The sequence below is a fragment of the Ciconia boyciana genome, chromosome 27 (genome assembly GCF_034638445.1).
Source record: "Ciconia boyciana chromosome 27, ASM3463844v1, whole genome shotgun sequence".
Classification (NCBI taxonomy): Eukaryota; Metazoa; Chordata; class Aves; order Ciconiiformes; family Ciconiidae; genus Ciconia; species Ciconia boyciana.
Window position 1 is genome coordinate 2,126,238 of NC_132960.1, and position 10,985 is coordinate 2,137,222.

The 10,985-nt window shown below is 64.0% G+C and overlaps 1 protein-coding gene across 3 annotated transcripts; it reads right to left on the reverse strand.

Moving 5' to 3' along the window:
• Nucleotides 1-58: 58 nt before the first annotated feature.
• TARBP2 (TARBP2 subunit of RISC loading complex) lies at nt 59-9,291 on the reverse strand. Of its 3 annotated transcripts, none has more exons than XM_072847503.1 (9): nt 9,169-9,291; nt 6,205-6,386; nt 5,210-5,315; nt 4,492-4,575; nt 4,265-4,337; nt 2,005-2,122; nt 1,789-1,916; nt 706-895; nt 59-572 (listed from the first exon to the last, which is right to left on the reverse strand). In XM_072847503.1, the coding sequence occupies exons 2-9, from the start codon at nt 6,362-6,364 to the stop codon at nt 415-417; spliced, it is 1,017 nt and encodes a 338-aa protein (XP_072703604.1). In that variant the 5' UTR covers nt 6,365-6,386; nt 9,169-9,291; the 3' UTR covers nt 59-414. The 3 variants fall into 3 exon arrangements, with proteins under 3 accessions (XP_072703604.1, XP_072703605.1, XP_072703606.1); XM_072847504.1 differs by having other exon boundaries at nt 6,205-6,374; nt 9,169-9,276; XM_072847505.1 differs by lacking the exon at nt 9,169-9,291 and having other exon boundaries at nt 5,210-5,310; nt 6,205-6,343.
• Between the last annotated feature and the right edge of the window lie 1,694 nt (nt 9,292-10,985).

The window sequence follows — 10,985 nt, forward strand, 5'->3', positions numbered from 1 at the left end:
ACCCCACAACTGCCCCCCCCCAGTGCCCCCCAGCCCCCCCAAAAGACACCAACGCGGGGAGTTTACAAACCCCCCCAGCTTTATTCCCGGGGGCTGGCTGGCACCCAGGGACCCTCCTCACCCCCGGGGGGGCCAGGACGGAGGGTGGCCCTGGGCCCTGAGGTCTGTCCGGGCTCCGTCTGGGGGGCCGCGTGTCTGTCCGTCTGTCTGTCAGCAGGTCCGGGTGCCCACAGGGTGTGTCAGTGGGGCCGGGTGTCTGTCTGGGTGTCCGTGGGTGGGTCCAGGTGTCCACCAGTGGGCCCAGGCATCTGTCCAGAAGTCCGTGTGTCGGTCGGTGAGTGCAGAGGTCCGTTTGTGGGTCTGTCGGAGTGTCCGTGGGTCCGTCCGGGTGTCGGTGGATGGGTGCGGGGGGGCTCACTTGCCCCCCGCCATGATGCGGAGGTACTGGAGGGCGTTGCGGGCGGCCTGGGAGCGGGCGCCGTCGCGGGAGGGGGCCGCGCCGTGGCACACCGTGGCCGGCTGCGTCGACAGCTCCACCAGGCACTGGTGCAGCCCGCTGAGGCTCAACGCATCTGGGGGGGGACACGGGGACGGGCCGCTGTCACCCCAGACCCCCCCCCCAAACCACCCACAACACCCCCGAGCCCAGGCTGGGGCACCCATGGGGTGCCCGGGGGGGGGGATGCCCGTGGGGCGGGGGCTCACCGATGTCGAGGTAGCTGATGGCGAAGCTCTGCTCCTCGGAGAGCTCCTGCAGGAGGGCGCAGGCCCCCGCACCCATGGGTGCCAGCGGGTGACTCCGCAGCTGCACAATCTTCTCGCCCGCCGAGTTGCGCAGGGAGTCCCAGGTGCAGCCGGGTGCTCGGCCCCGCAGCCCCTCCAGCCTGGGGCCCGCCTGCAGGAACAGGGTGCTCGGGGACCATCCTCACCCCCCCACAGGGACGTGGGGACCATCCAGACCCCCGCAGGGGGATATGGGGGCTCAGGGACCACCCGGAGGGACACCCAAGGGACACCCAAGGGACATGGGGGCTCAGGGAGCCTCCGGACTCCCACGTAGGGACGTGGGGGCTCAGGAACTGCAGGGACCCCGACATGGGGACACCCATGGGGGCTCGGGAGCCACCAGGACCCCCGTGCAGGGACACCCTTGAGGTACAGGGGCTCAGGACCCATAGGGACCCTCCGTGGGGACACCCTGGGGACACAGCGGCTCAGACACCACCAGGACCCCCATATGGGGACACGCCGGGAACAAGGGGGCTCAGGGACCCCCATGTGGGGCCACGCCAGGAACGTGGGGGCTGCTGGGACCCCCACGCAGCGTCCCCTGAGGGGACATGGGGGCTTGGGGACTGCGGGACCCCCCCTGATTCAGGGCCCCTCCGTGGGGACCGCACCCACCCACCCAAGGACCCGAAATCCAGAGGGTGCCCCCCAGGTCACCCTTGGGTGTCCCCCTGCCCCTACTGCCCCCCAACTTTAATCACTGGGGGTCCATAAGCCCTGAAATACGGGGTGACCTTGGGGTGCCTGTGTCCCCCATTGGCCCCTCAGGGTGCTCGTGTCTCCCGTTAACCCCTCGGGGTGCCCATGTGCTCCCCGTTAAACCCCCAGGGTGACCTCAGGGTGCCCATGTCCCCCCCTTAAACCCTTGGGATGGCCTGAGGGTGCCCGTGTCTCCTGTTAGCCCCCTGGGGTGACCTTGGGGTGCCCGTGTCCCCCATTAACTCCTCGGGGTGGCCTCGGGGTGCCCGTATCCCCCATTAACCCCTTGCTGGCCGGTACCATGGAGAACTGGTCCTCCTCCACCTCGGCCTCGCTGCCCTCCCGCGGCTCCATGGGGACGTTGTGGATCCGCACCAGCATCTTGGCGGCCGCGTTGCGCTTCGCCAGCTTCTTGGAGGTGCCGCTGCCTGCGGGGAGGGGACGAGGGACACCGAGGTGAGCCTGGCACCCTGTCACATGTGTCCCCTACACCCGGGGGGTGCCCCGGCCCCGTACCGATCTCCACGAAGCGCTCCACACGGCAGGTCATGGTGAACTCCTTGCGATGCGCTGGCCCCGACTCCTGCGTCACCGTGTACTCGGGCAGGCGCCAGCCCTTCTGCACCACCAGTTCCTGGGGGGGGACGAAAAATGGGGGGGGTCTGGGGAGGGCAGGGCCATGGCCACCCCCCTGAAACAGGGAGAGCTACCCCCAGAAAGGAGATGCCATCCCCAAACAGGCACTGCCATCCCCCAAACCGGCAGGGCCAGCACCAAAATGGGTCCACTGCCCCCAAAATAGGGATAACCGTCCCCAAAATGGGGATAACCCTCCCCAAAACAGGGATAACCCTCCCGCAAATGGGGATAACTGTCCCCAAAATGGGTCCACTGTCCCCAAAATGGGGATAACCCTCCCCAAAACAGGGATAACCATCCCCAAAATGGGGATAACCATCCCGCAAATGGGGATAACTGCCCCCAAAATGGGTCCACTGCCCCCAAAATAGGGATAACTGTCCCCAAAACAGGGATAACTGTCCCCAAACTAGGATAACCATCCCGCAAATGGGGATAACTGTCCCCAAAATGGGTCCACTGCCCCCAAAATGGGGATAACCATCCCCAAAACAGGGATAACTGTCCCTAAAACAGGGATAACCATCCCGCAAATGGGGATAACTGTCCCCAAAATGGGTCCACTGCCCTCAAAATAGGGATAACTGTCCCCAAAACAGGGATAACTGTCCCCAAAATGGGTCCACTGCCCCCAAAATGGGGATAACCATCCCCAAAACAGGGATAACTGTCCCTAAAACAGGGATAACCATCCCGCAAATGGGGATAACTGTCCCCAAAATAGGGATAACTGTCCCCAAAATGGGGATAACTGTCCCCAAAATGGGTCCACTGTCCCCAAAATGGCGATAACTGTCCCCAAACTAGGGATAACCATCCCGCAAATGGGGATAACTGTCCTCAAAATGGGGATAACCATCCCGCAAACGGGGATAACTGCCCCCAAAATGGGTCCACTGCCCCCAAAATAGGGATAACCGTCCCCAAAACAGGGATAACTGTCCCCAAACTAGGATAACCATCCCGCAAATGGGGATAACTGTCCCCAAAATGGGTCCACTGCCCCCAAAATGGGGATAACCATCCCCAAAACAGGGATAACTGTCCCTAAAACAGGGATAACCATCCCGCAAATGGGGATAACTGTCCCCAAAATGGGTCCACTGCCCTCAAAATAGGGATAACTGTCCCCAAAACAGGGATAACTGTCCCCAAAATGGGTCCACTGCCCCCAAAATGGGGATAACCGTCCCCAAAATGGGGATAACTGTCCCTAAAACAGGGATAACCATCCCGCAAATGGGGATAACTGTCCCCAAAATAGGGATAACTGTCCCCAAAATAGGGATAACTGTCCCCAAAATGGGGATAACTGTCCCCAAAATGGGTCCACTGTCCCCAAAACGGGTCCACTGTCCCCAAAACGGCGATAACTGTCCCCAAACTAGGGATAACCATCCCGCAAATGGGGATAACTGTCCCCAAAATGGGGATAACCATCCCGCAAATGGGGATAACTGCCCCCAAAATGGGTCCACTGCCCCCAAAATAGGGATAACTGTCCCCAAAACAGGGATAACTGTCCCCAAACTAGGATAACCATCCCGCAAATGGGGATAACTGTCCCCAAAATGGGTCCACTGCCCCCAAAATGGGGATAACCATCCCCAAAACAGGGATAACTGTCCCTAAAACAGGGATAACCATCCCGCAAATGGGGATAACTGTCCCCAAAATGGGTCCACTGCCCCCAAAATAGGGATAACTGTCCCCAAAACAGGGATAAGTGTCCCCAAAATGGGTCCACTGCCCCCAAAATGGGGATAACCATCCCCAAAACAGGGATAACTGTCCCTAAAACAGGGATAACCATCCCGCAAATGGGGATAACTGTCCCTAAAATGGGGATAACTGTCCCCAAAATGGGGATAACCGTCCCCAAAATGAGAACAACTGTCCCCCAAACAGGGATAACTGTCCCCAAAAGGGGCAAAAGCCCCTCCCCAGCTGGGGAGAGGCAGCCCCCAAAGGTCACCGCCACCCCCAAAACGGGTAAGGTCACCCCCAAAGGGGCATGCACCCCCCCAACAGGGATGGCCGGCCCCCAAACAGCCTTGTCACCCCCAAAACGGGGACGGCCACCGAGCTGGGGGGGGGGGGCACATCCCCATCTGTCCCAGCCCGTGGTGTCACCCACCTGCAGAGCCCCCACGGGGTTACACTCCGACTGGGGGGGGGACACGGGCGTCTTCATCTCCAGGGGGGTGCCCCTGCGTGGGGCAGACGGGCACGACGTGAGGGGGGCACAGTGGGGGTAGCTCTGAGCACCCCCACACCAGTACCCCTGGGTTGGGGGACGGGGAGGTGTAACGGGGTGCCGGGAGCTGGGTGTTTGGGGGGAATCGGTGCCCCCTACCCCGTTACCTGGGCGAGGGTGGGGGTACGGCGGGTGCTGGGGGGGCGGCCGCGGGGCCGAGCTCAGCCGGGGGCTCTGGGGGGAAAGGAGAGCTTGGGGATAAAAGGTGAGACGTTAACGCCCGAGCCGGCCCCCAAACCTCCCTCCCTGGCACCCCCAGGTGCCCCAAATCCTGACATTCCCTTGGGACCCCCAGACCCCTGGCATTCCCACCCCCGCCAGGCATCCCCAATTCTCCAAGCTCCCCTAGGACACCCCTAACCCTCCTCCCCCGTGCACCCCTAGAGCCACCCTGGGCACCCACAGACCTGCCTGGGTACCCTCAACCCCCCCCGGGCACCCCCAAACCCAACTAAGCTCCCCAAACCCCTCAAATCCCTTGGGATGCCCAAGCCCCCAGCATCCCCAGTCACCCTGGGTACCCCGAACTCCCCTGGATGCCCTCAACCCCCACAGATCCCCCAAACCCACGGGGCCTGGGTGCCCAGCACCCCTGGGGTACTCCTGACCCCTGGGTACCCCCAGACCGCCTGGGCACCACCTCTACCCCCACCCAGCATCCCGGAGCACCCCAAACTTCCCCCAGCACCTCCTGGACACTCTCAGTGCCCTTCCCCTGTGCACCCAGCATCCCCCAGATCCCCCAGCTCCCTCCAACCCTATTCTGTGCTGCACCCTGACCCCCACCCTGAACCCCAGCACCCTGGGGACCCCGTCCCCCCTCACCTGGGCTCCTCGGGGGCGGTGGGTTCCAGCATGTCCCCCCCTTTGAGCAGCTTCAGGGCCACCTCTGCTGCTTTGTGCTTCGCCGCCTTCTTGCTGGGCCCCTGCCCTGGGGGAGACACCAGCTGAGCGGGGTGGGGGGGCACCTGGGGCCCCCCCAAACACCTCGCAGACCATGGGCTGTGGTTAGGGCTGCCACAGCCCCGGTGTCAGGGTCCCGGGGGATCCCTCTGCCATAACCCCGGGGGTGGGGTGCCACGGGTTCCCCAGGTGTCCCAGGCATTGGGGTCCTGGGTGCAGGACCCACTTTTTTGGGGTCCCAGGGGATCTCCATGTGTCCCAGGCATTGGGGTCCTGGGCGATCCCCCACCACGAGCCACTTTTTGGGTTCCCAGGGAAGCGCCATGGCACATCCCAGATGTTGGGGTCCCCAGGAGGATCCCTGTGTCACAGCACAGGCTTCGGGGTCCCAGGAGATCCCTGGGCATCCCAGGCATCGGGGTCCCAGATGATCCCCCACCACAACCCACTTTTTGGGGTACCAGGGGATCCCTGAGTGTCCCAGACATCGGAGTCCCAGGCAATCCTCCCCTTAAGGACCCACTTTTTTGGGGTCCCACAGGATCCCTGAGCATCCCAAGCATCGGGATCCCAGGCGATCCCCCACCACGAGCCACTTTTTGGGGTCCCAAGGGATCCCTGAGTGTCCCAGGCATCAGGATCCGAGGCGATCCCTCACCAGGACCCACTTTTTTTAGGGATCCCAGGGGATCCCCCTACCACAACCCACTTTTAGGGATTCCCCAGCACATCCCCACCATCCTGGGGACAATCCCCGTGTCCTCACTGTCCCCCCCCCATCCCAGGCGAGCGAGATCCACCCTACGTCACCCTCTCCAGGCTGTCCCCCACCCCTCACCCCCCTGGCACCGTTGTGGGGGGGGGTGGTGAGGGGCGGGCGGGGGACAGCCTGGAAGCGGAGGGTGTCGGGGACCCACCGGTGCAGCTGATGTCCCCAACGGTGACACGGAAGGTGAAGTTGGGCTGGTGGGCTTGTCCCTCGGCCTTCAGGAGGTCGTAGCCGGGGGTCTTGCCTATGCGAGTGCCATATTCCTGCAGCAGGCTGATGGGCGTCTTCCCGGGGTTGGCGGCCAGCATCTGCTCCAGGCTGGGGACAGGGCTGTCACCAGCCCCAGGAGGGGTCAGAGGGGACGGGTGGGGATACGGATTGAGGGGAGCGGGGAGGTGGGAGAGGCTGGCACGGCCATGTGGCATTGGGGACGGGGGGACAGGGGTGGCATTGCCACACAGCATTAGGATATGGGGACAGGGGTGGAGACACCACGTAGCAGGGGGACACGGGGACAGGGGTGTCACCAGCCCAAGCAGAGGTCACAGGGGACCGATGGGGGTATGGACTGGGGGGAGTGGGGTGGTGGGAGAGGCTGGCACTGAGATGTAGCATGGGGACATGGGGACAGCGTGGCACTGACATGTAGCATGGGCTGGCACTGACATGTAGCATGGGGACACAGGGACAGCGTGGCACTGACATGTAGCATGGGGACACGGGGACAGCGTGGCACTGAGATGTAGTGTGGGCTGGCACTGAGATGTAGCATGGGGACACGGGGACAGCGTGGCACTGAGATGTAGCATGGGGACAGTGTGGCACTGACATGTAGCATGGGGACATGGGGACAGCGTGGCACTGATATGTAGTGTGGGCTGGCACTGAGATGTAGCATGGGGACACGGGGACAGCGTGGCACTGCCATATGGCACGGGGGCATGGGGAAAGGGGTGGCATCACCACTCAGCGTGGGGACAGGGTGGCATTGCCACATGGCGTGGGGATGTGGGGACAGGGGTGGCACTGACATGTCGCGTGGGGACGTGGCCATTGCCACACGCTGTGGGGACATGGGGACAGGGGTGGCACTGTCATATGGCATGGGGACATGGGGGACGGGGTGGCACCACCAGGCAGTGTGCGGGCATGGGGAAAGGGGTGGCATTGCCACACCGTATGGGGACATGGGGACAGGGGTGGCATTGCCACATAGCATTAGGACACGGGGACAGGGGTGGCACTGACATATAGTGTGGGGAGGTGGGGAAAGGGGTGGCATAACCACACCGTGTGGGGACATGGGGACAGGGGTGGCACTGCCATGTAGCATGGGGACATGGCTGGCACTGCCACACAGCGTGGGAACATGGGGACAAGGCTGTCACCAACAAACAGCGTGGGGACACGGGGACAGGGCTGGTCCCACCACGTAGCATGGGGACATGTAGCGTGGGGACACAAGGACAGAGGTGGCACTGCCATATGGCACGGGGGCAGGGGGTGGCATCACCACTCAGCGTGGGGACAGGGTTGCCATTGCCACACGGCGTGGGGATGTGGGGACAGGGGTGGCACTGACATGTAGCATGGGGACATGGGGACAGGGGTGGCATTACCACACAGCATTAGGGTATGGGGGTAGAGGTGGCACTACCACATGGCATGGGGACCTGGGGACAGGGCTGTCACCAGGCCAAGCAGGGGTCAGAGGGGACTGGCGAGGGGAAAGTGGGGTGGTGGGGGAGGCTGGCAGCGTCACGCAGCGTGGGGACATGGGGACAAGGGTGGCATCGCCACGCAGCATTAGGGTATGGGGACAGGGTTGGCACCAGAAAGCAGTGTGGGGACACGGGGACAGGGACAGCACTGCCACACTGCATGGGGACACGGGGACAGGGCTGGCACTGCCACGCAGCATGGGGGCATAGGGATAAGGATAGCACTGCCACACGCCATGGGGACGGGGGTGGCACTGCCATGTAGCACAGGGACACGGGGACAGGAGTGGCATCACCACATGGCATGGGGACAGGGCTGGAGCCCCACGCAGCGTGGGGACCCACCAGAGGGGTGGCACTGCCATGCAACATGGGGACATGGGGACAGGGCTGGAGGCCCCACATAGCATGGGGACATGAGCTGCGTGGGGACACAGACACAGGGGTGGCACCGCCACGCAGGATGGGGACGTGAGGACAGGGGTGTCACCGCCACACACCATGGGGACAGATGTGGAGCCCCCAGGCAGCGTGGGGACAGGGGTGGCACTGCCATGTAGCATGGGGACATGGCTGGCACTGCCACACAGCGTGGGAACATGGGGACAAGGCTGTCACCAACAAACAGCGTGGGGACACGGGGACAGGGCTGGTCCCACCACATAGCATGGGGACATGTAGCGTGGGGACACAAGGACAGAGGTGGCACTGCCATATGGCACGGGGGCATGGGGTGGCATCACCACTCAGCGTGGGGACAGGGCTGGCATTGCTACACGGCGTGGGGACATGGGGACAGGGGTGGCACTGACACGTAGCATGGGGACATGGGGACAGGGGTGGCATTGCCACACAGCATTAGGGTATGGGGGTAGAGGTGGCACTACCACATGGCATGGGGACCTGGGGACAGGGCTGTCACCAGGCCGAGCAGGGGTCAGAGGGGACTGGCGAGGGGAAAGTGGGGTGGTGGGGGAGGCTGGCAGCGTCACGCAGCGTGGGGACATGGGGACAAGGGTGGCATTGCCACGCAGCATTAGGGTATGGGGGTAGGGGTGGCACTGCCACGTGGCATGGGGACAGAAGTGGCATCACCACATGGCATGGGGACAGGGATGGAGCCACCACATAGCATAGGGACAGATCTGGGACCCCCCCCCGCAGCGTTGGGGACACGGCGACAGGCCACCCCCTCTCTGCAGTGTAGAGCCCCGTCACACAGGCCCGGTGACCGAGGGGCAGGCCCGTGGGCCTGGTGTAGGCCTCAACCTCCCCCTCTCCCTCAGGAGGGGGATACCCCGGTTTGAGGGGGGGGTATCGCGATGGGGGGGGTGTGTGTATCGCGATGGAGGGGGGAGGTATCCCGAGGAGGAGTGGGGGGTGTCCGGTACCTGGGGAAGCCGCCGCTCCGCCTGGCCCCGCCGCCCGCCCCTCCTCGCTCATCCCCGCCGCGCTCCGTCCCGCCGCCGCGCCGCCCGCGCCGCCCCCGCCGCGCCGCGGGGTGCGATGGGAAACGGGCGCCGCGGGGAGGTGTGGGAAACGTAGTCCGCCGGGAGGGGGGAGCGGCAGCTCCGCTGCCGCTCCCCCCTCCCGGCGGACTACGTTTCCCACACCCCCCCGCACGGGGAATGCTGGGAAGGTGGAGGACGCGGGAGGCGGGGCCACGTGGCTGCGGTTGGGGGGGTCTGCCTCAGTTTCCTCCCCCTGGGCGGGTGGGGAATGGATGGGGACAATGGGGACAGGCGGGGTGGGGCGGGGACAGACGGACAGGGTGGGACAGGGACAAGGTGGGACAGGGACAGACAGACGGGGTGGGACAGGGTCAGACGGACAGGTGGGACAGGGATGGACAGGGGTCAATGGATGGGGACAGTGGGGACAGGCAGGGGGGACAGGGACAGATGGACAGGGTGGGACAGGGACAGACAGACGGTGTGGGACAGGGACAGGGGTCAATGGATGGGGACAATAGGGACAGGCAGGGTGGGACAGGGACAGACGGACAGGTGGGACAGGGATGGACAGATGGTGTGGGACAGGGACAGACAGACATGGTGGGACAGGGACAGGGTGGGAGAGGGACAGACAGGGGTCAATGGATGGGGACAATGGGGGCAGGTGGGGTGTGACAGGGACAGACGGACAGGGTGGGACAGGGACAGACGGGGTGGGACAGGGATGGACAGGGGTCAATGGATGGGGACAGTGGGGACAGGCAGGGGGGGACAGGGATGGACAGCTGGGGACAGACAGGGACAGACAGACAGCATGGGACAGGGATGGACAGGGGTCAATGGGTGGGGACAATGGGGACAGACAGGGTGGGACAGGGACAGATGGACACGGTGGGACAGGGACAGGGTGGGACAGGGACAGACGGACAGGTGGGACGGGGTAAAAGGGATGGGCAGATGGGGACAGCGGGGGACGGACAGGGTGGGTTGGGGACAGTTACGGGGATAGGCGGGGTGCAGTGGGGACAGACGGACAGGGAGGGGGACAGACGGACAGGCAGCGATGGGGACAGACAGGGAGGGGGACAGACGGACAGGCAGCGATGGGGACAGGCCAGCGGTGACAAGGTCAGACTGGGACTGGCTGGGACGGGCAGGGTGTGACAGGGACAGACAAGGGGCCATGGGGACAAATGGACGCCTGCACTGGGAGCAGAGTGGGAGCACTGGGGACAGACTGGGAGCACTGGGGACAGGGACACCTGAACTGGGAGCTCTGGGGACAGAGGGACTCCCATACTGGGAGCACTGGGGTCAGACTGGGAGCACTGGGGACAAGGACACCCATACTGGGAGCTCTGGGGACAGACTGGGAACAAGGACTCCCATACTGGGAGCACTGGGGACAGACTGGGAGCACTGGGGACAGGGACGCCCATCCTGGGAGCTCTGGGGACAGACTGGGAGCACTGGGGACAAGGACTCCCATACTGGGAGCACTGGGGACAGGCTGGGAGCACTAGGACAGGGACAACCATACTGGGAGCACTGGGGACAGACTGGGAGCACTGGGGACAGAAGGACTCCCATACTGGGAGCACTGGGGTCAGATGGAGCACTAGGACAGGGGTACCCATACTGGGAGCACTGGGGTCAGACTGGGAGTACTAGGGACAGAGGGACTCCCAGACTGGGAGCACTGGGGACAGATTGGGAGCACTGGGGACAGAGGGACCCCCTTACTGGGAGCACTG

Coding starts and splice junctions, on each gene's coding strand:
- TARBP2 (XM_072847503.1), bottom strand. CDS start 6,364: ATGCTGGCCGCCAACCCCGGGAAGACGCCCATCAGCCTGCTGCAGGAA. Junction 4,576..5,209: donor ACCGCCCCCGAGGAGCCCAG/GTGAGGGGGGAC, acceptor TTTATCCCCAAG/CTCTCCTTTCCCCCCAGAGC. Junction 1,917..2,004: donor GGAGCGCTTCGTGGAGATCG/GTACGGGGCCGG, acceptor CCCTCCCCGCAG/GCAGCGGCACCTCCAAGAAG.